This window comes from Balaenoptera borealis (genome assembly GCF_965194805.1).
Source record: "Balaenoptera borealis genome assembly, chromosome: 19".
NCBI lineage: Eukaryota > Metazoa > Chordata > Mammalia > Artiodactyla > Balaenopteridae > Balaenoptera > Balaenoptera borealis.
In genome coordinates, this window is record NC_138878.1 from 48,730,891 (window position 1) to 48,758,081 (window position 27,191).

Genomic DNA, 27,191 nt, shown 5'->3' on the forward strand with positions numbered 1-27,191 from the left:
CACCCAGAGACAAACACTGGGTATTGTTAGAGGATTATTATATTACACATCTAAAAATCTCCAAAAAAGGAACGTAAGTTCATCCATCGACCCTTGGAAGGTTATTTAATGATAAACATAAATGCTTTCATAAAATCTGGGGAATGATTTAAGATCTTGGATCAATAGTTGCCTGTGAGTGCCAGTGGCCGGGCCTATGCTACAGTCTGGCTCTCCTGACCACCCAGGCAGGCTGGTGGCTCGCTGAGCACATCGGCAGCCTGGGGCAAAGAAATAAACAGGATTTAAGGCAAATTCTGCATGGCGTGGGCCAGAGCATGGAATGAAGTCACTGAGGAAGGGACCACCCTGAGGTCAGGGGGAAGGAAGGGCAGGACCGCCTGAGGCTGCTACTTCTGAGGTCCTGGGCTGCGGGGAGAGGTGGGGAGAGGGCTGAGCTGGGAGGATCTGGGGACTCCGACACCCCTGCCAGATGCTCTCTTCTGCTGACATCTCCTGGAATCCAGCCTCATCTTCTCAGCTTTCACACTAACTGAACTTGAACCTGAAGCTGCAGAGAGGCAGCAAGACAGTGGGTTGAGCCCTGGCTGCAGGCTCAAAGGGAGCTGGTGCAAAGCTGGGTTTTCTGCCTTTCTCTGGCTTCGTGGCTCTGGACACACACTGAGCCTCTCAGGACCTTGGTGTATTTAGCTGGCAAGTGGAGACCCTGACACCTGACTCTAGCATTGTCATTGGAATGACCATTCCAATTCAAGACTCCCACGCAACAGGCACTTAATAGAGTATTTGAACATGCAAAACCGTATCTAGCAAACGTTGATTTAACTCTTCTGATGTGCCACACGTTGTGCTAAGCATTTTACAGACCTTTTCTCATTGAATCCCTGCAACCCTATGAGTGAGCTATTATTAGTACACCCATTTTAAAGATGAAAAACCTGAGACTTGGAAAAGTTGACTAGCCAGCCCAAGAGTGTGTAAGCTGTAGAGACAGGTAAGGTTTGAATCCAGGTGTCTGGCTTGAGACCCCACGCTCTTCACACCGTGACTAAGTAATGCAAACACTGTATATTGGTAGGGCTGTATCCAGCAGGGTGTCCCACCCCCTCCTCCAGGAAGAGTTTCCCTGTCACCTGCTTGGCTTCATTGGGGCCACACTCTCAGCTGTGTCATCTCCTGATCTGGGGTGTTGGGCTATCACCGTCCACTGCATATCAACCAGATTCACTTTTTAAGAAAATTTTAAAATAAAAATTTAATTTTAATATAGATTTAGAATTACAAAAATGTTGCATAGGTTGTACAGAGAATTCTCATATATCTCACGCCCGTTTCCCCCTATTATTAACATCTTACATTGGTAGGGTACATTTGTTACAATTAATGACCCAATATTGATACACTATTATTAAGTAAAGCCCATATTTGACTCAGGTTTCCTTAGTTTTTACCTAATGTCCTTTCTCTATTCCAGAGTACCACATTACATTTAGTTGTCAGGTCTCCTAGGGCTCCTCCTGGCTGTGACAGTTTCTCTGTCTTTCCTCGTTTTTGACGACTTGGACAGTTTTGAGGCATATTGTGTAGCATGCCCCTCAGCTGGGATTTCTCATGGTTAGACTTGGATCGTGGGTTTTAGGGAGGAAGGCCACAGAGGTGAAGTGCCTTCTCATCCCATCAAATCAGGGTACGTGCTCTCCCCCTGACCTTGGTCACCTGGCTGAGGTCGTGATTGTCAGGTGTCTGCCTGTACGGTTCCTCTTTCCCACTTTCCACACTGTAGTCCTGTGAAGGAGGTCGCCATGCAGCCGGCAGAAAGGAGTGGGAGTTTCAGCCACCTCCTCCAGGGGGAGCACCTGTGTAGTAAATGGTTTGGAATGCGTGGGGCATTTGTACTTTTCCACGTAGGTATTGGTTCAATCATTTAGTTGTGACAGTATGACTTGTGGATGCTTACTTTATCATTTACTTTGTTGCTGAAGCTGTTCCAGCGCTGGCCACTGGGGGCTCTCTCACTGGGCTGCGTGGGGCTTTACAATACCCCCATCAATGTATGTGTTTGGAGCAATTCCTTGCTCTCCGGCACAAAGTGCTCCAGGATCATCTTGTGTATGTCCTGCTCTAGCCCTAGAATCAGCCATTTCTCCAAGGAGTCCTGGTTCCCTTTTCTTGTGAATGCTATTAGAAATCAAGCTCTGGGCTAAGTGTGCTTGTTGCCACTGGGATATCATGGGTTCTGGGCCCTCTCGGCTGACAGAAAAAGGAAATATATGTGTGTATATTAACCCTTGCGTATACTCACATCTCTACGGTATGTATTAAGCTAAACACAAGTTCACACTGATGTCTCCAATCTATTACCATATGGATCAAAATTTGCTTTTAAAATAGTAAAATATATTTTTTGATAGTGTTTTAAATTTAAACCCAAATCACAGGAAATTTAAAACCTAAAATTATTTATACTAAGGATATTCCAAAGTGTTTTAGCATCTTTGATTAGATGGATGAATATTTTTTTGAAAAGTGAAAACATAAATTATGTACCTGATTAGAACCATTCTTGCCTATTTAGAATTAGGGAAATTAATATATATATATATATATATATATATATATATATATATATATATATATATATGTGTGTAACGTGTGCTACTGAGAAAAGGCTCTTACTATTAGCTCAGTGCATGTTTGTGTATATTTTTACCCATCTCATTGTCCCTGCCGAGCCTGTTGAAGCTTGAAGGATGGCCGGGGTCCTGGGCAGGGACCCTCCTTGTTTGCAGCTTCAGGTTCAGAGCAGCAGACACTCCGAGGGAGCAGCCGGTGAGGGCCAAGTGGACACCAGGCACTGCCCGGGAGGCCTGACTGGCTGGCCAGCCCGCTGGTACCACCCAGCCTGAATTCATCCCAGGCCTGCGGGGCGGGGTCCACCTCTGGGGGGCCGAGTTTCCAACTTACCCAGTTGGCCCTATAGGTGGAGCCATTTTCTTACCTACCAGCATGCAGTTTGCAAATGTCCTTAGTTTCAAGGTATCCAAAGGGCTCTGGTTGGGGTGCAAGAGGGGGAAGGCTGTTATTAAGGAGTCTTGTTGGTACTTCCCAAGCCTCATAGCCCTGCGCATGCGAGCTGCCTCTGAGGGCTGCTTCTCTCCAGGTCATTACCAGGACCCTTCTAGAAAACAATGCCACAGAACATGGCTGCGAGAGACCCTTCTGTGGTAGCTTAGAAATACTCCATGATCCTGTGCTCCAAAGAAGATATTGCAGAAAGGAAAATGGGAGTGTCACAGGGGGTCAGCTGTGGGCTGCTGCAGGCCCCAGAAAGCATTCATGATGCTGCTGGTCACCAAGATTCTTCCTCGGCCAGCCTGGACTCTCATGCTTTCCAGCCTTCTTAGGGGTTTACACCCACCCAGTGTATACGTAAGTGTGGCCAGGGCTGATATAGAAGCCATAGCAGCAACGTTCCTCTTCATTTACCCACTGTTGTCTTTTTCCAGTTATGAACAATGAAAGGCCCCAGTGTGACCGATCTGAAAGACTTGCCCTGGTCTGAGAGATGGCTTGGCAGTGTGAGGACACAAGGGGATTGTCCCTGTCACTGTTTACCTGGGCCAGGGACCCTACTCTCCACCACTTACATACATGACCCTCTTCTGGACCCTCTGCCTTGTGTTGACCACGGAGCGTGAACCATGATTCTGGGGATTGCTCCTCTCCACGCTAGGATGCCCTTGTTCCAACATCCAGAGTTATGCCTCTGTCACAATGTATGGACCCTCTGGCAAACAGCACATGTGTCTTTCCTCAAGAATGTTCTTTCTCTCTTGGGGGTCCTTTCATAACCCCCCATTTTGAGCCATCTTTCAACGGGAAACTGGAGTCTTGCTCGAAGCTGGATGTCCTTCGCTCATGAACGATTGGCCCCTTCCTCTCTCCACTTGGGTCTCCAGTAGATTGCAGCCCCTGAAGGCAGTCTTAAGATGTGTGGGCAGCTATTCAGCATGTATTGGGTGGGCCTGTGTCAGGCATGTGGAATAGATGCCCTTCCCACCCTCTTGGTGCTAAAAGTACTGCATCATTCCAACAGCAATCTGCTCAGGGCAATGCATGCAGCAGGTGCTCAATGTGTGCTCATGGAAGTGGGCTAGGGTCCAGGAGATGTGTGATGTGAGCTTTGACAGAGAGAGAGCTTACAAAGCCCTGTGGCTTGGTGCCAGCCATGGGCTCAATACCAGTCTTTGATGTGCGTCTGGAGGCCACAGTGGTGCTTGTGTCCATAAGGGGTGTGGCATGTGACATGTGTGCAGTATCATACATTATAGCACACATTCCTCCAGGAAGTTCATGGATTCCCTCCCGGAGCATCCTTGGGTCTGATCAAAGAAAGCTCTTTGTAGAGAATCTTCCCACAGGTGGTTTGCAGGGAGTGACAGAAGGGAATGGTGAGATGAGAGTCTGTTCTGAGAAAACCCTAAGGTTGAATTCCTGATCAGGAACTGGCTAGCTGTGTCTACCTGACTTTGGACAATTTTTTAATCTTAGTTTTCTTATCTGTAAAATGGGGAGACGTTTCTCCACCATATATCCCCACTGGTGGTCATGAGGACCATTGAGGCAATTCCTATAAATGTGCTCTGATGAGTGGGTGTCGGACTGTTTTCTCACCACCCTGGACTAAGCACCAGTGGTTGGTCACTTACCCCTCTCCCCATCTCCTCTCCACCATCCCTCACCTGAGCAGAAACCACCAGCATGGAAAGTCTGGAAGCCTTGTGGACACAGCTCCTGCTCTTCCCCAAACCCAGCTGCCCACAAGTGTGGAGCTGTAATTAATGGATGGTCCCCCAAGGGCAGGCATTTTCCTCTCCCCCTTAGGTACAGGAAAAGAGAAGATATTTCCATCATAGCAAGTAAGAAAAATGTCTCGTTTCCCCACTTTTGTTATAAACAATGTACGACTTGCTTTCTCCTTACTCCTCCTGACCCTCCACACTGTATACATATTTATATATTATTCATAGTGGATTAAAAATGAATGCGCTCTTTACCACGGCTCTACGGCGCAGTGACAATACAAATTAACGTATGATGTACTTACTTTTTGCATGGCAGTGATGGGAAATGTTGATGGCCTCAAAGTGAGAGATAGAGAGGGGTGGAAAGTGGGCTGGTGGGGGAGTGCACATCTAGCCACACTGTCAGGGCCCGAGGCCCTGCCTGCAGACGGGGATGGGGGCTATTCGGGGCAGCAGCCTCGCTGCAGAGCTGGGAAGGCCCTTTCCCTTCCCGTCTCCCAAGGAATGAGGTCCAAGCTCCCCAGGGGGTCCTGTGGGCCCTTCCCCTGCCCAGCTCTCACCGAGCTCCACCTCCACCGTACTGACCTGCTTCCATGCCCCTGCACCCACCCAGCCTTCCTGTTCTTGCGCCTAGGGTCAGACACGTCCTCTGTCTGGGGTAGCATTCCTCTCTTTTTCCCTTCTCTTGGCTACCTCCCTCTTTCCTTCATCCATCCATCCATCCATCCATCCATCCATCCATCCATCCATCCACCTGTACTTTTGCTTGAAAAATACTTGATGGATATCTTTGACATCCCAAACTCTGTACTAGGTGGTGAAAAACAGCAGTAATCAGAAAAACCAAAAAACAAAACCCCACAGTCCCTGAGCCACGGAGCTGAGAGTCGGTCTTGTGGGGAAGACAACATAATTGTTTATTTGTTGAGCTACTCTTGTTGGATGCTCTACTGTGGAAGAGAAGAGTTTGCTATGATGAACCTCAGTGGGTCTGAGGGGACCCACACAGGGGAGGCCTTCGTGAGACTGAGGCAGATGCGCTGAAGGACAGGATTACAGTAATTCGATGAAGTAGGTGAGGGAGAGTTCTCGTGGAGGGAATGGGACAGGATTGGGCCAAGGTCCTGTGGTGAGAAAGAGTATAAAGTATATAAAGCATCTGGAGAGCAGAGAGGTCCCTGTGGCCAGAGGCAGCAAACTCAGGACTTTGAGGGAGAAGAGGGTGGAAGGGCATGCAGGGGCTCATGTTCCTCTCAGCTGAGCTCTCAGAGCCCCCAGCCACCTCTACCATCTCCCACACTGCATTCCCTCAAAATGCCAGCCTTGTACCGGAAGAGGACCCTCTAGATGCGAGATCCTTCCCGCATGGGCCTGTGACCACAGCCCAGCCCAGCCCAGCCCACGTTTGCTGAACTTTGTCCAAGGGAAATGCCCCTGCTAACAACGTGTTTCTTTGGACTCTGGAGGTCTTCCAGTTCCCCAAGCCCCCTTCAAAGGCAGGTGCCCAGAGGAGAGACAATATCTCTGGCTTTAATCCAAGACCACCTGGGACAAGACCACCTGGAACAGGCAGGCTAGTGTGAAACAGTGACACACAAAATGCTGGTCGAATCAGTGCTTTTGATGAAGAACAAAGCATAGCCTCCCTTGACCAGGCTTAGATAAGCAACACGATGACAACAATGAAATCAGCAACCATAACAATGACAGACTGCTGACATTCGTATAGCTCTTTGTCACTTACAAATTTGACACACCGTCTCATCTGATCCTCACAACAGGCTTATGGTGTCAGTATTAGTATTATCTCCCCATTTCCGAGGTGTGGAAACTGAAGCCTTGAGAGATCAAGTGCTCACTCAAGGTCAGACAGAGGGGAAACTGAAGCTTGGGTGTTAGTAGCCCCCCAGCCTCACAGAGAGGGGAAGCTAAGCTTTGAACCCAAGCTCCTGGTCTGACTCACACTGCTACTGCAGGGCAGGAGGACACCTGGAAGCAAAGATGCAAAACTGAGAGAGCTCTCTGTGGTCAGGCATGTGCAGAAAAGGATCTCCTGTGTTCAGAGGGGCCAAAGGACACCCTGGAGGGCAGTGCTTCTTTGTGGGGTTGAACTTGAGAGAGGCCAGTGTTTTGATGCTCTCCTCAAATGGGGAGCTGGCAGGGGTGGGTGCACTTATTCTCTTAAATTCAATCACCAAGAAAGGCTGTTAGACTCAACTCTGCCTTAAAGCCTTTGCTACTTCTTAGAAACTGATGGACAGTAACATCTTCATCGCCACCTGTAGACCCAAGTGAATGGCCACCTCCATCTCCAGTCTGCCAAGGTGGCACAGGCAGCATGGCTGGTCTTTCCTCTCATTAAAATGTGATGGATGGAAGTTTGCAGAGTTTGTCACCCTGAGGGCTTCTCCTCAGGGGACAGTTGACCTGCCTCCACCTGGAGATCTGATTTCCTCAGAGCCCCACATCCACTGCAGCAAGAAGGTAAGAAAGGTCAGCGCAGATTTCCATGGTCCCTCCCACTGTCTCTGCCTTCAGGTGGGTCCCTTGTTCTGTCACACATATCGGAAAATCACAGTAGAATATTTAGTGGAGCTCTCAGCTTTAGGGTTTATTCTGAAGTCCTTGCTTATGTTCTTTGACCAAAACCTAACAGATCATTGTGTTTGTGCCAATACCAGGGACTTAGAATGGATGAATGGTATAGAGAAATATGAAACTTTTCATCCAGATTTAGCTGGACTGGGAAATGTATCAAGTTTCCAAAAGTGCTTTGCATACCAACAGCTTTCTGTTTGGGAGTAAATGTTCTCATCACCAAAGGATCAACCTTTCACTTACATTTGATTCTTGGGAGAACACAATGCTTTCTTCTGGACCCGTCTCAGCTCCTCATAACCACCTCCCTCAGGATGGACCTCTCATTTCTTCAAATAATTTTCTTCTACATCAGTCTCATGGGAAACTTTCAACTAACCCCTCACAAGGGTGTGTGTGTGTGTGTATCCTACAAAAACACATTGTAATCATGGTTCTCATAAGAATCGGAGAATTAGGACATCTGAGTACATTATATACATTGGAAATTTGTTTTAAAGTCAAACCATCCATGTTTGCTATATCTTAAGTTACTTATCTGTGCAATGGGGTTGATATCCTTAACAAAACTGCCATAAAGCTCAAATATGAGGTTAAACATACAGAAATGTATGTGAAAACCTGTGGGATGTAGGCCTTTGGGATTTTCAAGTGCTACCATTATCTACAATGCTTCTACTTACAAGGTATATTGCAAAATCAGGATTTACGATGATTCCAGTATTGTATAGACTTCTTTCTACAAATGTACACATGCATAACATTATACCCTTACATATAGCTCCCAGCTCACCTAAGTTAAAATAAAAACTACTTCAATACTAATGGTTTGACCACTGAAGTATCCAAATATGCCAGAATTATTGTACATCTTTGACTCTACCAAGAAATAGAGATTCAGATATAACCATAGGATAAAATCATGATTAATATTTTAAAACCAATTGGTAGGAAAAATATACTAAGTGCTTTTATGTCAAGTTGGCCAATTCAAAAAAGCTCTTATTGTGAATAAAGGTGATACTTGAGGTTCTCTGTTTGGTTTGCTAAGAGGCATGTGGGTCCCACGGTGACACAATTTGCAGAGAGGGTGGCTTCCAAAGGTTGTAGCATAGATTCATACAGAAATGTATTATTCAGTAATAATAATAGAAAATATAATAAACAGTTTTCATAGATGGGGAAAAAAAAAAAACAGTGGAAGAATGGAGGAACCAGTGTGAATCCTGGTGATCTGAGGTAAATTTGTTAAACAATACCTTAGTTTGGTAATTTTGCTTCATGGTTCTGCTAGCCTTTTTGGATCATGGTACCAAGAGTTTGACTCTATTTATTTATTTTTATTTATTATTTGGAGTCCTTAACTCCAAAGACTTGTCAGACCACCATGATTTTCTCCATCAGTAACTTATTGCCATGAAATAAATAAATTGACAAGTTAGCCCCAGCTTTTTCTGAGCGATGGTAATTAGGATAGTGGTCACCCCTCCTCTGTGAGCTGCCACAGGGTTGTCCTTGGTGGGAACCCAGAAAATATAATCCATTTCTGAGAAAATTTGGACAAAAGTTTAAAAACGTTTCTTAAGCTTCCTGAGAGAAGTCTCAGCTCTACTCCTCAGGTTCTCTGAATGACCCTCAGTTGGTTCCTATGCCTCCAGCTACAGATTTGGGCCCTCCTTTCTCCTGCTCAAGAGCTGCCCTTTCAGAGAACCTCAAATCCTCCCTCACTGAGCTCTGGGCATAGCTTCATGTCCACAGGGATGACGACTTCATGAGTTGGATGATTGAGTCTTGGGATCTGTTGGAAACTCACTGAGGCCCAGCTTAGCACTGACTTAGATTCATGATTATGGTGGGGAGAATGGGCACGGCTTTTCCTATCCCACTGCCACTGATCAGAACCACGATTCTTCCCTTCAGTCTATGCTCTAACTCCAACGTGATGAAGAGTAGGGCCATGTATATTCTTCGTAAATATGCTAAGTCCACTAGAGATAGAGTCTCAGTTCTCCTTCTGCACCATCCCAGGGTCTTCCCTGTCACCTGTGGGAGGGGCGACTGAGCCCAAAGGGTGGGGTTGGGTAGCAGGAAGGTAAGAAGTGAATGGTGCTTGCGAATCCTTCTCTTACTTGACAATGGTGGTCCAGGCCCCTCCTGCTGACTGTCTGTGCTCTTCTTGCTGTGGTAGGCTATGTGGAAGGGCCGACAGCAAGTGCACTTTTCTTGGGTTTCATTTGTTCTTACCTCCATGGACTTGCAAATCGGCTTTTGCAAGTGGGAAAGTTGATCAAATTCAGCCTTGTGTTAGGTACAACAATAGAAACAAGAGAAAACTCTATCAAAAAATTTGTATTCAAAAAAAAGGCAAGGTGAAGCAGTAAGATAATAATGCAGTTCACAAACAGTTAATGCCTGCTTGCTCTGTGCCAGGCAGTGGGCTTGGCACCAGTGCTATTAAGATGGCTATGCCTCCTGCTTCAGGAACACACAGATAGTCATGGTGATCAACACACACACAGCAGCCCCATAAAACATGCATCCCAGTTGGGCAGAGCCTTGAAAGAAGAATGGGGTTTGGGTCTGCAGAGAATAGAAGTATTTCAGGGAGAGGGTAGCACAGCAAGGGTATGGGGACCCTGCGGAATGAAGCCTTTTTTGCAGATACCATCTAATCATTTGGGTTGGAGTGGGCAAAGGGGGGATGCTCCCAGGAGACTTGAGAGGTGCTGGGACTGAGCTATGAAGGTGAGGGGGTAGGTGGCCATCAAAGGTTTGGGCAAGGAAATCACAGCTGAGCTTCTGCTTTAGGTACTCACTGTGGTACCCCTGGGGAGGACGGGCAGGAAGTGGGGAAACTGGAAGCAGGAAGCCCTCTTGCAGGCTGCCATGTTCATAGTCTAGCAAGAGTTGGTGTACACTGGGCTAAGCTCAGAAGGGGGGTGTTGGAAGGAGAAAGATTCAACAGGTAGAATGGATTTGCCCAGGGGTCAATTGGCTAGGAGGGAAGAAGGAGAGAGCGAATTCCTGAAGCCCACTAAGAAAGAAGCAAGGATCTAGCACTGTGTGCAATTTGGTGAGAAAATGAGTTTCAGCTCCAAACATTTTGTAGGCCTTCAGTTCCTCAAGAACAAGACTGTTTTGCTAAGTAGATACACAGGACTTCTGCTGTTATCATTCTAGAAAAAGTGCTGAATATGCTGTTCAGATGTTTTCTGGGGTAAACGGTTGGGCCCATTTATTTACTTGTTTATTTTTCTGAGCAAATGAAACCCAGCCCTGGGTCTTGACCTCTCTGGGTGCTGGGTAGGACAGCTTCCAGGAATGGCGTATCCACCGTTTCCTAGCATCAGGCAGAATACAACTGTTCCATTATAACTTCCCAATCCAGATGCTTTACTGGTTCCTTAAGATGGCAGAAATGTGTGCACGCCTGCTGTACATCCGAACAGAGAAATCAAGCCTGAAGGAGCAGGTGGATGTCACACAATCCATCTTCTGTTCTGATTTATAGCCTTTCTAGTAAAGTTTGATTCCAAGCGTCACTATTCAAAATCAAACTTCTTTAAAACTAGGTTGCCCTTGATTATCTGAATGTCCAGGTTCCTCTCTGATACCTTCTGCTGCCTCCTCTTGAAACCCTGAGATTCCCAAATTCTTCCAGCTTGGCACTTCCACTCCACCCAAGAGCAAGGCTTGGGTAATATCCCTCTCTCACCCCACCCCAAACACCCTCCCTGGTCACTCTTGATTTGCTTATCAGTAAAGAGTTAGTGGGAGGGTAAGAAAGTGAACTGGCTGGAGACCTGAGTCAGAATCTCAGATGGAGGGATTTATGGCTTTTTTGTGTGGAGCTAGGGTCAGCAAAGTACAGTCCAAGGCTCAAATCCGTCTCCTGTCTGTTTTTGTACGGTCTGCAAGCTAAGAACGGTTTTTACATTTTTAAATGGTTGAAAAAAAAACCCAACAAGAATAATATTTCATCACATATGAAAATTATATAAAATTCAGATTTCAGTATCCATAAATAAAGTTTTGGATTTCATCAACAAAAATTTGGAAATTTATTTCCTCTCTTGTTGTATTAGTACCTACATCATATCTTTGACCTTGGCCTGCAAAGGCTAAAATATTTGCAACCTAACTTTTTATAACAGAATTTCCAGGTGTTGGGGACTTTCTCTTCTGTCACCTAGAAACTCTGAATTATAAACTCTGGCCACGATGGAAATCCCTGTCCAAGTTATTAGTATTTGGTAACATTATTTATCCAAGTAACTTATTACTTATCCAAATAGATATATGGGCTGCCTCTTCATTCTTTGCCATTTGATTTTTGCAAGGCAATAACACTGATGATATTGATAGTATTGGCAATCATGATCATGGTCCTTTGAGCGTTGGGGGCCAGGAAGGGGGGTAAGCAGCAGAGCTGACCGGCCACTCTTTCTGCCCACAGGTCACAGGCCTTTCCAGTGCCGCTACTGTCCCTACAGTGCCTCTCAGAAGGGAAATCTGAAGACCCACGTCCTCTGCGTCCATCGCATGCCTTTTGACAACAGCCAGTATCCCGACCGCAGGTTCAAGCGCTCCAGAGTCGACTCGGAGGCTTCTGGGAATTTCGAAGACCCCACAGCTGTCAAGGCGGGGAGCTCAGCAGAGCTAACGGAGGAGGGCAGCAAGGCCCAGGAGGAGCGCAACTGAGCCAACCAACCCGGATATTGCAATATTATTTTACACAGTTTTCAGATTATGCATCTGGTAAAAGAGTTTGCTAACTGCATTCCAAGGGGAAAAAAATCATGTACAACCTCCCCTCTAGTGTATAGAACATTTAAAAAATTTAAAAAGATATCTATATATATATTAAAAAAAAATCCCCAGTCCTTGAAAATGGCTGCTAAACTGTTACCCGGCAACAAGTATTTCCAAACAATGCAGGTGGGAGAAAAGGGATTTCAGAAATGCTTGGTGTCCTCCGAGCTCAAGGAAGCTGGGGGCCCTTCCAATGCTAGAGTCGTCTTTGTTCAAAAATCATGCTCTTAACTGAAAAACGATACCATCTAAATGATTTAGTGTTGCCTTGAAGATGGAGGGGTTGTGTTTTCATTGTTGAAAACACCTCTATAATCTGACACCAGCTGCTGTCATCTGCCTCGCACCTTAATGGGATGTGTCGGGAGGCGGCCGCGGTGCCAGTCAGACTGGAGCGGTCACTGCAGAGAAAATCAATTCACGTGGTGTTGTAACTGCACTCTCAGAGAAACCTTAGCCGGCCCGCAGCCAGCGCCAGGGCTGACCGGCACTGCAGAGGATTGCCATCTTCAACGTGCATTTAAAAAAAATCCACAGCCAAATGAATCAATGGTCAGGAAGTATCTGCAGACAAATGTCCAGTGCAGGTTTGATGAGTAATTCCTTTTTTTAGATCAAATTGCAGTATGGAGGGAAATGCTTTTTTCTTGGTTGTCTTTTTTTTTTTTTTTTAATTTTTGAAGGAACTTACAAGAAGGTTGCTAATAAAAAAAAAATTTAGGGGTACATGATATAAAATGCTTAGAAAAACTAGCCCACCCTACCCACAGAAGGTGCTGGTGAGGAATGGAAGCTTATGTAACAATAGATTGTTTTTATTATGATTTTAAAAATTTTACTTGAAAGAAGGCTGCTTTGGTCCTTATTATCAGATTTTTTTCATGTGTTAGTTTTTGTAAGTCTCACAGACACGAAGCAAGATTTTCTTCTCCAGCAAGCTCTTATGAAATAGCTTGTATTAAAATATGAGTCTAAACATCCTGCTCTCTATCACTAATGAAGAAAACTGTTTAAGTTAAAATGTCTGTTTTTGTAAAACAAATGTGTTCTATATTTTTGTAGATTTTAGATTTTCTACTGATTGGATACTCCAAATTTATCAAGTTCTGCACCACCCAGAGGGAGATTGGAGAGCCAATAATGAAACAACTCATTCTTCTAAAAAACGATTTACGAAGACTAGTTAATGGTTTATTCCTGAATCTGCTAGTGTGGTGTCAAAGTTCAGCCTCTTAACATACTTCCTTTGAGTGACACGATATTGGTGCTGTTGCTTGTGACGGTGGAGAAGTATTGAAGTATTAACTTCTTCTAAAAAAATCATTCAGACTTAAAAAAAAAAAAAAAAAAAAGATAGATATCTCCTTGCAGGCTGGGAGCACAGAATAAAACCCCAGGGCCTTAAAAACTTCAGCTCTGCCTACAGCAGTTTACAAAAATACTAAACTGCAATCAATGTAAATAAAATGCTTCGCTATCCTGAGACCAGAAGGAATCTCAGGCTAATAAGGAATCCGGTTTGCATATGCTGTCGAGAGGGTGACATCCCCCCGGGGTTTCAGTGTAAACGTGGTCGCTGTACAACGTGGACCCATCTGGCATAGAGCAAGCTGCTTTCTTGTTTTTCTAGAATAGTTCTCACTGCCTTACTTAAATCGAGTTGATAAACTTAATGCAACTGTTTCTATGATCCTAGAGAAAGGACTGAAATGTTATTGAAAACTTTCTGACTGTAGTAAGCTTTAGGATTTTAAATGCACTACTGTGTTTGGTGACTGTGCCAGTCGCTTGCTTTCTGTGTGTTTGCTCTGCCTTTGGTATCTTAGCAAAGAAAAATATAAAAAAGAAGAAAAAAAAGTAAAAAGAGCAAAAAAGAGGAAAAAAAAGTGGAAAAAAAACGAGAGCCACATTCCATTTCTAGCACCTTGAGCGCTCTTTCAGTATCCTTTTGTGTCTTTTGAGCATCGTCAGATGCGACAGGCAATAATTCTGTTTGTGACACTGGGAACATCCCCTCTTCTTTGTGGCGTGTGTGTTGATTCCATTTTGTCCAGTGCTACCGTCCTTATTTCCCCCCTGACACAGGCCTTCTTTCCAGAACATTTGTAACTTGTAATACAAACAAGTGACAGCCGCAGTGATGCAGTGTCAGTTTCTGAATGTCATCAGGTTCTCATATCTAAACATGTCAAGTTTTTTCCCTGTAACTTCTGTAGTCTGTGATGCTGGTCATAATACTGTCTACATTCCTACACAAAGAAAAAAAAATCTATCTTGGAGGAAATCTGAGATCAATAGAGTAGAGGATTTTGTTGCTATGCTTGTAACAAGTAGAAAACTTTGTATTTAAAGTTTATTCTTGGTCATTATTTATTATTATAATACATCAGTTGACAGAACTTTATTCTGGTATAGAAAGTATTAAAAGTTGTTTTTTCAGCAATGACTGTTTTCTTTCTGCTGTTAGAATAAAATGTCTTTGAAGCAGTCCAGTTTTATCCAGTGTTTTACGCAATAAAACCTCTACCTCTGGGAAAAAAAAAAAAACACATCTTTTCCTATTCACATATGTTTACTAGGAGGAGGGAAACATATTTTTGTCAGATTTATGCAGCTTTATCAGATTTTGGTAAGACTTGGTCAAACACCACTTCTTACAAAAAGCCCTGCAGTATTCTGGGTGGATGGTTCCCATACCCTGGTGCTTTTTCAAGCTGAAAGAGTATCTCTGTGCAGTACAAATAGCACGTGTATCTGTGTGTGTGTGTGTGTGTGTGTGTATGCACACCAATGTGCATTTGTGAACTATGTTTCTTTGAAAGCTTGCAGACATGGGTTTTAGTGAGGTAATACCTATGCAAATACCAATGCTCCTCATATACTAGCAATTATACAAGACACTTAAGGCATTGGGATCTATTATTTCCCTTTACTGGTAGCAAGTTTTAAAAAAATCATTAAATGTAAGGAAGTCTTTTCCCTCTGAATGATCAGAGAACAATATGAATTCTTTCTCCAGAAGCAAAGGAAAAGAACAAAGAATGATAAAGTCTACGGTATGGTATCTGGGCTGCTGAAAAACAGAACTCTGCCACCGATCTGAGAAGGTTTGGAGTGTGTGCCCCACACTTGATGCGCAGGCTTGCTTTTTGACTTGTTTTTTTGTTGTCGGTGGTGGTCTGGTTTCAAAACCAAGCTTGCATGGTGCATGCTGCAGCTCTGGAATAGGTTGGCCCACCGAAATGTTGCAAGCAAAGGCATCCAGCCATGATACAGGAATTTGTAAGTCACCGGGTTTCTTTCAGGAGTCCAGACTGTTGGTGTCCCTGGACGGGAGCAGATGACTTGAATGAAATCTTTGGCAGTCCCGAGAGTCCATTGTTAGAAACAGCAAAGGTGAGTTACGAGGAGTTAGGGAAGGATCAGAAAATGAACCCATCAGGGAAGGAAGGTTGATTAAGGGGCCATAACTCCGCATACATGCTGGATCCTGGTCCCAAATGCCTCCAGGGGCCAGGCAGGATACCTCAGTGGCGAGAGGAGGAGAGTAGAAATTGGGAGGGGGGCGGTCTCAGGGGCCATGGGGAATCCCAGCACTGCTCCTTCTCACCACGAAGAAGGCGGCATCAGGGCTTCTGACTTTGCAAGAGACACTGGACACCCGGATTTTGGGGGAAGTCTCTGAATTTGACATATTGGTTCAAAATGTGTATTTAAAAACTGTGTGATAAATAGCCGATCAAAATGTGGTTTATCCACAGAAGGGATTTTGTTTTTCTTTTCCATTATGATTTATCACAGGATATTGAGTATAGTTCCCTGTGCTAAACAGTAGAACCTTGTTGTTTATCCATCCTATACATAATAGTTTGTATCAGCTAACCCCAAACTCCCAATCCATCCCTCCCCCTTGGCAGCCACAAGTCTGTTCTCTATGTCTGTGAGCCTGTTTCTGTTTCATAAATAGGTTTCTTTGTGTCCTATTTTAGATTCCACACGTGAGCAATATCATATGATCTTGGTCTTCCTCTGTCTGACTTACTTCACTTGGTACGATCATCTCTAGGTCCGTCCATGTTGCTGCAAATGGCATTATTTCATTCCTTTTTATGGCTGAGTAATATTCCATTGTATATTCATGCACACCACATCTTCTTTATCCGTGCCTCTGTCGATGGGCATTTAGGTTGTTTCCATGTCTTGGTTACTGTAAATGGTGCTGCTGTGAACATTAGGGGGCATGTATCTTTTCAAATTAGCGTTTTGTCAAGAATGGACTCTTATTCTGCCGTGCAAAGGGATGAAGCACTGACACAGGATGCAACGTGGATGAACCTTGAAAACACTGCATTAGGTTGATGAAGCCAGTCACTAAAGAAGCCAGTCCTGTGGTTGCTGGGGTGTGGGGAGGGGAGGATGGGGGTGACTGATGGCTGAGGGGGACGAGCTCTCTTCTCCCAGAGATAAAGACGCTCTAAAATTAGATAGCGATGCTGGTTGCCCAACTCTGAATATATTAAAAACCACTGAGTTGTATACTTTAAAAGGGTGAATTTTATGGCATGTGAATTATATCTCAATAAAGCTGTTACAAAATAAAAATAAAACTGGAAGGAGGCCTTTTTAAGAAGCTTCAATATGTATTTCCATCAAAATATTTTGAGCTCTTCTATAGTCACAGACAATTGGCAGATCAGTCCGTTGTAAAGAATTACAAGATTGAGGTGTCCTGACTTAAATCTGAACCCTGAACTACTTATTGGCTACTTGATCTTGAACAGTTTAGCTGTTCTGAGTTCATTGATCGTTACCTGTAAAGTTATGAAGTTAAATGCAATAACGTAGAGGAAATTATATGTAGGTTTATAAAGGACTCTACAAATGCTAGATATTGTCACCACTGTTGTGTAATAAGTTATGGATAAATTTGAGATTAATTTCACATACACAAAACACTGTACACTAACCCCCCCCTGTGTTTTGGAAAAGTCTCCCCGGTGGTCAGGTGGTCATGATTCCTCCACACTCATCCCCTTCAGATAAAATTATCCTGGACAAATGTCTTAAATTTTTTGTTTTCCAATTTCCTCATTTGAAAAATCAGTATTTTAACCACTTTCTTGCCATTCTCAGGGTCTTGGGGGCAGATAGGGAAAGAGTGGGATGCTGGGGGAAAAGAGTTGGTCTTGGGGTTAGATGTTATTCCACTCACTTGTTTGATGAAAGTTTACAGGGGACCTACTGTGTTCCAGGCATCAGGCTATGGGCTGGAGATACACAGGTGAGTCAGAGATCATGCCCACAGATCACTGTCTAAGGAGAAAACAGACTTCAATCTGATAATCACACAAATAAATATAACACATCTGGAAGAGGAGATTCAGAGATAAGATGGATTTTTCACGTCACAGAAGACTTCCCTAAGAGGTGACAACGAACTGAGATATGAAGGAGAGCATGCCGGGTAGAGAAGCAGCACGTGCAAAGGCCGTGCGGGTGTAATGGGGCTTGGGAGGCCTGTCTCCACCTCTCTGAGCTGTGGGATCCAAGTAGGTCATTCCAGCTCCCCAGATCTGCTTCTTTATCTGTGAAGTGGAAAATGGTGCCCACAGCCAGGCTCTTACTGGGATTAAATGAGATAGTAGTAGATAACTGTGTTACAAGCTGCACAGACAGCAAGCTAGGTACCACCAGGTTCCGAGGACTGTTATTGAAACTGACACCGGCTAGTAACCCACTTGAGCATTGAAACGGAGTGCATTCTGCAGATGCATGGCTTTCTGGCTTGTTCAGAAGCCAGCAAGATAGGAGTCGATGTAGCGTGATCCAAATGCCTTCTTCAACAGATTTACAGGATCCCAGAGAACCATCAGTCATAGACCACACCCAGGGGCCTCAGTTTTCTGGGAAGGAGTGGGTGGGAGTCTCCTGGTCCCAATTCAAGGTCTTTGTATGGCTCCAGTCTATCCCTTTGTCGATGGGTTTGGCCACCGTGGCAGCAGCACTATTTGCTGGAGGAGTGTACATAGGTTGGTGAACATCCTGATTTCCCCAGACTAAAGGGTTTCCCAGCACGTGGAACTTCCAGTGCTAAAAGCAGGGCAGTCCTGGACAAATCTGAATGGTTGGTCAACCTGGGTCCAAGGCCACTCCGTCTAAAGGCACATGCCTGGGCGGAACCAAGCTATTGCTGCCCTTAACTCAGGAGGCCAGTACGAGGCCAATCGGGGGAGCCAAGGGGCTCAGAGCATGGGCCTTGCTAACTCGAGACTTGGGTTCAAATCTTCTCTGCCACAGCACCTTTGCTGTAAGGGTGAAAGTTGACAAGGTACACACAGCGGTCCACACAATGCCTGGCACGTGGTCACTGTTTATATACCCTTGCTGAGTGACCGAATGCATCTCTGTTCCTACTTCGACGAGGTGGGGAATGGCCTCAAATGTGAAATTCTCTTCCTGGCAGCTGGAAATTGCTGAGCTGCGGATACTCAGTGTTAAGGTACTATTTTGTGCTGAAACTTTTATAAAGATGGTAACCCTGCTGTCTCTTGTAGTTTGGGGTTTGCACACTTCCCCTTCTCTGTTGAACATTTGTATTGCAACAGTATATTATGAAAACCTCACCTGGTGTATTGTAAGCGCAATCCCAAGGAAATTAGTGTTAAATATTGTGATCTTCTTTTCAAGATAGAAGGGCTAGTCCCGTTCCACAGAACTAGAGGTATGTTTCCATGGGGAAGGAAAAAAATTCATAGTGTAAAGCAATATTAAACACGTCGCCCAGCTGAGCATTCCAAGTAGGGGTTTGTGAAGAGTTTTAATCTCATCACCTGTTGGTGTTAAGAGAAAAGAGAAAGATGGAGGGAGGGCGGGAGGAAGGGAGGGAGGCAGGAAGGGAGAGGAAGGGCTTTTGTGAACAAGGAAATCACAAGCAAAGAGGAGGGGGAAAATTTAAATGATCCCAGACCGAACTGTTTTGCTGTGAATACAGAAATACAGTGCAAGACACATTTAATGGGCTCTATTTTTTATTATACTATGCCGAATAATTAAGTTTGAGGCTAAGTGTCACATGGATTTATCTTTTAATTAAAAAAGCATGGTTCACGCATATTTGAGTGGTAGTCCAAATAAATGCAATATAGAAATTTATGTTTGTTTATCTAGGTGTTAATTACCTAGAGATTGTTCTGGATTACTTCTTTTTATAAAGTGTCATAGCCTCGTGTCAGAACGAATAAAGCTTGCCCATGGAACCTTATCAATTTGCTAACGATAGTGCTGGTCTGACCTGAGGGGGGGAGCAGGGGAAAACTTTGGGGATTGTTATGTATACACATAACCCACACCAAATAAAACAGTCGTTTTAGAAAATATTTCTAGGACATAAAGGCACAAATATATCTTCGTTGTTTTACAGCCTCTTGTCCACAGCTATTTATAAAACATGTGATTATTTATGCATTGGGTTATGAGAAGTTTGGCTGGGAGAGGCTGTGAAGGAGTCTCCATCAATCCAGTTACCTGCACCCCGGAGAGGTGGAGGGAGGATTTCTCAGCAGAAATGGGGCCGGACAGGAAGTTGGCTGCTGTGATTTGTCTGAAGTGTGTCAACCTCACTGCCTCTCCCAGAAAGGGCAGACAGTGGGAGAAAGAGGGACAGCAAAGTTGAGGGTTAGAAGTCACGTTTTTTAAAAACAACGATGCACACTGAGAAAGCGAAACCAGAAGCCCGCACAAACTGCTCCTCATACCTTGGGTCAGTCCCTGCCTTTTTCTTTGTTTACAAGCGATTTTTGGTGGCAGGTTCACTCGAATGGCTTGGAAACCTCCTGAACAAAGGAGCGCACCCAACTTAGACGACCCGGTCTGGGGATGTCTAAGTTGGGTGCGCTCCTTTGTTCAGGAGGTTTGTTTGCCTTGCGTCGCCTGGCCTCTTTCCACTGCGCACCACAACTCTACTTTTGGCTGCCAGATCTCCAGAAAATCAATAAAAGTAACTGCGGGTCCTGGTGGGCTTCACCCGGCTTGGTGGGCCTTTCTCTCGGGGTGCCGGGAGAGCAGCGGGAGAGACCGGGACCAGCACTCAACTGTGCTTCTCTCCAGCCCAAGCTGGGGGGAGCATCGGGAACCCCCAAAGAGAAAACCAGCCCAACGTGGAAGCTCTCTGCTGGGTAGGGTTTCATTTTCAATGTTTTTTCTTTCCTCCGGGAGACCTGGCGGACTGATGGAGCAGGTCACTGGGCAGCGCGCCTGGAGAGGGGCGCCCGGGCCGGGCGGGCACTGAGCGGGCGCGGCGCCAGGTGGGAGCGCCCGGGGTCTCCGTGCCGCAGCGGGTCTGGTTTCTTCGGCGCGGACCCTGCAACCCGGCCTCTGACTCAGCCCCTCGCCCCTGAGGGATCAAACGAGCGTTGGCCGGAGAGGAGAAGGCCCCCCGCGCCGAGGCTTGGTCTCCAAGCTCCTGGTCCCCCAGGGCTTCTCTTTTGCCGAGGAAGGGGACAAACGCTCCAACGGGGCTCGCTGTGGCATCGGGTCCCAAGGAGGGCGCGCGGGTCCTGCACGGCGGCAGCTGCTCATGCCATTACCGCGGACAGGGATCAATGCCGCGTATCTTTTAAATTATTGACGCCTGAACTCTGTTTTCCTCCCAAATTGCTGCCCATTTCCTCCTCAGAATCATTGCTGTTACCAGAAATTGGGGCCCAGTAGCACTTGAGGGTGGAGCGGGGGCGTTGCTGGGAAGAGCAGGTCACCATTTGTGCCAGGTTCTGGGGACCCAGCAGAGGAGACGCAAGGAGGGTCCCTGACCCGGCTTCTCACCCCGCCCCCTCAGTGATTTGTTGGAAAGTCGGTGGAGGGGGCGTCCCTTTAGATCAGTGGTCAGAGAAGGCCCTTTCTTTGGGCCAGAGGATTTGCTGGCTGCCAGCAGGTCGACAGAGCCTTATTCAAAAAGATGGCCCTGAACTGGGGAACCGGCAGTGAGGTGTTTGAGGGCCCAGGTTTCAGAGGCGTTCAAAGAAGGGGCCCTGCAGGGCTTGGAGTCCAGGACATTGGTCTGGAATGACATGGAAGGATCCATGTGCCCAAGAACATCAACTTCTTTTTTAAAAATTAAAAAAAATATATATTATTGAGGTGAAATTCACTTATATAAAATTAACTGTTTTAAAGTCTACGATTCAGTGGCATTTAGTAAGTACATTCCCTATGTTGCCCAACCATTGGCTGTATAAGTTCCCAAACATCTTTGTTACCCCAAAAGAAAACCCCACACCCATTAATCAGTAACTTTCTATCCCCCCTCTCCCCAGCAATATGCAAAGTCTCCATGGATTTACCAATTCTGGATATTTCATATAAATGGAATGATACAATATGTGACCTTTTGCATCTGACATGTTTCACTTAACACAATGTTTTTGAAGTTCATCCACTTGGTAGCATGAATCAGTATGTCATTCCTTTCTATGACTGAATAATCTTGCATTGTATGTTTATACCACATTTTGTTTTTCTATTCATCCACTGATGGACATTTGGGTTGTTTTCACCTCTTGGCTATATCACATAGTACTGCTACGAACATTCGTGTACAAGTATTTGGGAACCTGGTTTCAATTATTTGGGGCATATACCTAGGAGTGGAACTGCTGGATCAGTGGGCAATTCTGTGTTTAAATTTTTGAGGAATCATGAAACTCAATCAGCTTTTTATTCAACAGATCAGCTCCTGTCACTACACTGCTTAGAACCCTCCAGTGGCTTCCTCTTACATTAGAATAAAATCCATCCTCCTTACCTTGGCCTTTGAGGCCCTACATGATCTGACTTTGCCAACCTCTCTAACTTCGTCCTCCATCTCTCCCTCAATACCCTCCCTCTCTAGTCAACATGGCTCTTTGTACTTCAGGCTTGCCAAAACTATTCCTGCCCCAGGGCCTTGGCACTTGTTTCCTCTTGCCCTTTCCAATCTGGGCACCTCTTCCCTTTCTTAGGTTTCAACTCAGATGTCACTCAGAGAAGCTTTCTGTCACCACTGGATCCATGTGTTCCTGGCCTCTGTACCAAACCACAGTCTATCATCTTATTTCTATCTTCCTTGTGGCAGTAATTAATTACTCCCTAGAAATACCTTGTTTACCCCTTGGTTTATATGCTTATGGCCTGCTTTCCATACTGGAATTGTAAATTTCATGAGATCAGGGACCAGTCAGAGCTGTGGTGCAAGTAGTACCTGGTACAGAGTAAGACCTTAAATAAATAATTATTGGATAAATAAAAATTCCCAGGCCAATTATCTTTGATAATAATCACTGGAGTGTTGTGGAAATTTTGTCAGCTTTTAAAAAAGAAGTTCTTTCAGCAGTCGTCTCCAGAAATGAACCCCCCAAACAAAGAAGAATATTGACTAAACTCAAAGTCAGACCAGCAGTGTCCTTGAGAACTCGGCTGTGGTCCTTCTTCCCTGTAGTGTGTGGGTATGTGTCTGTGGGTGGGCAGAGGGGCAGGCAGTCCACTGCATTGATAAAACTGGTCTGATATCCCCGTGCATTGGGTTCATCTGAGACCAGCATCCCAAGCTCTACAAAAGGACTCACAACTGCCAAGTGGGTAGCTGCAATCAGGAAACTTGGTTCCAAGTCTATCTGCTAAACTGTGCCCATGTCTTTGTCCCTCTGAGCCTCAGTTTCCTCATCTGTAAAAGAGGCTGCTAACATGTGCTGTGCAAGCTTACTGGGAGCCACACATGAGAACATGGGGAAGTGCTTTGCAAACGGAAATGCTACACACATCAGTTATTACCACAGCCGCTCATATGAAAAATACATGAGCCCTGCCCATGCCAAGGTGTGGGCAGGGAGGACAGAGCCCGACAGCCTGGTCACCATCTGCTGCAGCCACCCCAGCTCCCTCTCCCACCCTGTTGACCCTGGCCACACTCATGCCTGTGACCCTGGGGTCAACGCCTCCTCTTAACGTCTTTCCATTTCTCAGTGTGCTGACTGGGGTGATTTTCGGTGAGGTCCACATAAATACTTCAAAAATAATTCACGATGAAGAGGAACACTTCTGGAATAGATGATGGCACAACAAATTAAACGCTTTATAGGGCTGAGCGTAAATTATTTTAATGCATGTAATAGATCCACCCAGGGAGACTTGAGCCCCTGCAGGTCATGCCTCTGTGCCCCCAGGGCCCAGAGGGTGGTAGGAGCAGGTGGCTGGGAGCCTGCTCCGCTGGGGTGTGAATCATTTCCCTCTCAGAAGACCTATTCCCCCAGCACTTAGGTCCTCCCAACCCGAGGAAAGGAATGGGAGGCTTCAGGTCTGGCCAGGCGGAGCCAGGAGCCAGGAGCCAGATGAAGCATTGGGAGGGCACTTGTCAGCAATGACGATGGCCTGACCTGCACCCTGCCTTCCATTCATTGTCTGCTCTTCTTGAGAGGGGTGAGGGATGCTACTATATGATATCAGAGAGTTAAAATATTTTGTCTCCCCTGAAAACGTTGGGCATCAAGACTAATGTTCCAGTTCAGGTCATCAACCAGCAACATTTTACATTTAGACTCATTGCACATTAGTGCAGGAAGAAATCTTAGAGATTATTGTGTCCAACATACCCATTCAAGAGACGAGAAAGCTGAGAGCTCAGAGAGGTGCAGGATTTTCTGCCCCAGAGAAAATAAACACACTGTTGTATCCAAGGGCCATCTAAGCAATATTTATAGAGCGATATCTAGAGATTGTTGTTGTGGTTTTGTAATTACTGAAGTAGATTTGTAACCCCAGAGGGAAGAGTTCATTGATTCCAGAATGTGCTACCATGACTCCTTATGGTCAGGCAAAGCATAGTAACAGTGCTTTATGTGGATCAGTTGTCTCATATCTGGGGAGAAGCTTTTATTCACTCAATGTTCAGTGATCATGTATGAGGTCTAAGGTGTGTGCTAGGCATTGGCTGTACTACTGTGAGCCAGACAGGCTCACCTGCTTGCAGGAAACTCACAACTGCTTGATGACCTTACAAAGGACCCAAATCAGAAAAGTTGCAGTAATATGTGCACTGCACTAGTCTGAGTTCTGGGACAAGTCTCCTTCCACAGATAGCTTCTTGATGGCCTGTTCGTCTGTGTCTGCAATTCCACCCTCAGGGATTCAGTCATGCACGTCAAAGTCGATGTGATTGAGCATAAGAACAGTGGGAACAGAGAATTAGAGAGAGCAACCACTTCTAGGGGAAGCATTAGGAGGTGAGGCGATGGGCCTTGAATGAGGAATAGGATTTGGATGTGAGAGGCTAAGGGAGAGTGGGGGGAGAGGTTCTAGGAGGAAGGGTCAATAAGCCCTAAAGCAGAGATCCAAAGATTTCTGGTGGGTTCTGCAACTAGAAAACAGGTCAGGAAGACCACAGCCAGAAGAGCAGGACAAGGGGTTGAAGGATGGGGTGTCTATAGGCGGGTATGTATAGGATGGCCCCACTGTGTTTTCCGAATATTTCTCATTGTCATGTAGATCAGGACGGGAGTGACAGAGTCTGTTGCTGAAAGAAGTTAGGCTGGGGGGTAAGGAAATAATTCATGCTACATGCCAGGAAGACTTACAGATGAAAATTAAAATTGTAGCCCACAGAAGGAATCTTCTGAGGTGGTTGATGATTACAGTCAACAATGGCAAAAACTGAGTATCATCTCACCTCCTCCACTAAGCCTTCCCTATCCAACTCTGGGACAATTATTTCTCTCTGGGCTCCCAAAGCACAAAGCTCTGGACAAGAGTTCAGGACTTGCTGCAGTGTCCTGTGCTGTCATGGTGGGTTCTGTTTGCTTCCACCTAAACTGGACTCGGTCATTTGAGGGCAGTGGCCTGGGCTGGTTCATTCCTGGATCCATGGTGAACCATGATGGAAGCCTCATGTATGCTTCCTGGTTCCATCATGTAAATGACCCAGGTTTAAAAGACAGACTTCCTGAATTTTGGTTCAACATGACCACACCTTCTCCTATTTTAAGTTTCTGGAAAGAAACTACTCAAACCATCAAAAATATAGTTGGCTATAAATGGCAAGCTGTTACCAAGGCTGTCACCCCAGAATCATACTCCTGCCCCTCCCTTGAATAGAAACCAATAACTCTTATCTAAATTTCAGAAAGAAGCTGCAAAGAAAAAAAACAAGAAGGGTTAGAACCAACTAGGTCCAAGATGGTGGAAGATTCAACTTCCAGTAGACCTTGAGCCTCATTATATGCTCATTGTAATACATTAGCATATGCTAAATGACACACCCACAGGCACCATGACAGTTGACGATTGCCATGACAACAACCTGAAAAGCCCATACAAGGCCTGAAGGGAGAGTTGCATCACTTCCAGGTCCAAATCACACCCCTGTTCTCAGATAACTCATGAATATTCATTCCTTCCACTCTTTCCAGATCCCTCACTTTTACCTCAACCCTCCTATGTATTTGGTGTCTCCACCGGAATTGGGTTAAGAAGTTGATTTGTAAACTAGGTTCCCGCTTCTCCATTCTTTGGCCATTGAATAAAGCTTATGCTGTTCCAGTCTCAGAATCGGTTTCGTTATTGGCTGCGTGAATCTGATTGGAAAAAGAACCTCCCTGGCCAAGACAGGGTCTCTGCCCAGGCTAGGACCCTGGCGCCGGTCTGGATGGCCAATTCGGTAATGAAGTTGGTTCAGAGCCAGAATGGCGTATCTCTTAAAGCCTTAACACAGCGCCTGGCATGGGTGTGCATCCAATCAAGTTCTGCAAAATAAGCACTACCGTGGAGCCGTAGCTCATGTTAATGCCCTGCCCACATCCCCTTGGCTCACTGTCTGCAGCCGTGGTGTGGGGGACAGTTCCCAGCCTCTGACAGCTTCCCCGCGTAAAGAACCATAGGAGTGTGCCCAGCTGCAGGGACTCCTGACAGTGCTGGGGATTTAATGCCGCAGAGAAACAACCCTCAGTCAATGGGAGAAGAGAGGCAGGGAATAAACACCAGCACTGGGTCTCCATAGTCCTCAGAGGTCCCTCCCCTGGACTGAGCCCCAGTGGCCTGCAGCAGCAACCTGCCCATCACTGGCCCGACACTGCACTGGTACTGGCTTTCCTCTCTTCCCTGTTTCACAGCCCCACTCCTCAAGTGTATTTCCTGGGATCCTCTTAATGAACTACCTGCACCCATGTCCTTGTCTCACCAAGAATCTGCTTTTTAAGGGAACCCAAACCAAGGCAGGAGCTAAATACGTAAACGTATACATGTTGAATGAAGGAAGGAATATAAATGAACAAGTGAGTGAGTGAAATGATGGAGAGATGGAGGAATCCAAGAACAAACTGTGCCCATTCCTCGTCTTTCCTGGGCTGGGCTGAGACCAAGTGGATGGAAGGAAGGCTGTGTAGGTCCTTCTTGTAGTACAGACTCGGGTGGAGAGCGCTATCTAGGTGGGCTTGTCCCTGCACTGCCATGAGGTGCCAGGAGGCCTCTGTGTCCAGCAGGTGCACCCTAGTGGGCAGCTGGCTCTGACCATGGCTTCCAGGACGTTCTTTGTTGTGGCCGGTCTCTGCTCCATTCCACCTGGAGCCCAAGGGAACTCCAGTCCCGATGATGGAGGCAAGTCACCTCGGAGAGGGAAAGGAGACCTCGGTGATCTGTGTAGGCAGTTGAGTCTTGTAAAAATAGCACAAAGGCCCAGATCACTGGGAGGGGGGCGGGGGGAGATGGAGGAGCTGGTAGAGTGAGTTGGGGATCGGGCACCTCGCCCAGATGGCTCCTGCCCACCCCCATCCACCCTGATACGAGGACAGGAGCGCATCACGTACCTGAAGGCGGAAACAGAAGGCTCCACCGAAGATTGGACGGAGAAAGCCAGACGCTGCGGAACAACCAGGCTTCTCCGGGTACCGGCTGTGAGCGCTGCTAAGAATAGATCCGGGCGGACAGAGTCTCCGCGCAGGAGCCTTGCGAACACTG

General features: G+C 45.9%; 1 protein-coding gene and 1 long non-coding RNA gene across 7 annotated transcripts in view; both read left to right on the forward strand.

The window, feature by feature from the left end:
• The window catches only part of ZNF536 (zinc finger protein 536), a 424,854-nt gene extending 404,494 nt beyond the window's left edge, over nucleotides 1–20,360 (forward strand). For 5 of the 6 annotated variants that reach the window (XM_082369426.1, XM_082369430.1, XM_082369429.1 and 2 more), the window contains one exon: nucleotides 11,860–20,360. In XM_082369426.1, coding sequence (XP_082225552.1) covers nucleotides 11,860–12,104 — 245 coding nt within the window. In that variant the 3' untranslated portion in view covers nucleotides 12,105–20,360. The remainder of the gene's footprint in view (nucleotides 1–11,859) is intronic. The other variant, XM_082369433.1, reaches the window with a different exon arrangement.
• Nucleotides 1–27,191, forward strand: part of LOC309617321 — a 465,615-nt gene that overhangs the window by 281,883 nt on the left and 156,541 nt on the right. The window lies entirely within an intron of this gene.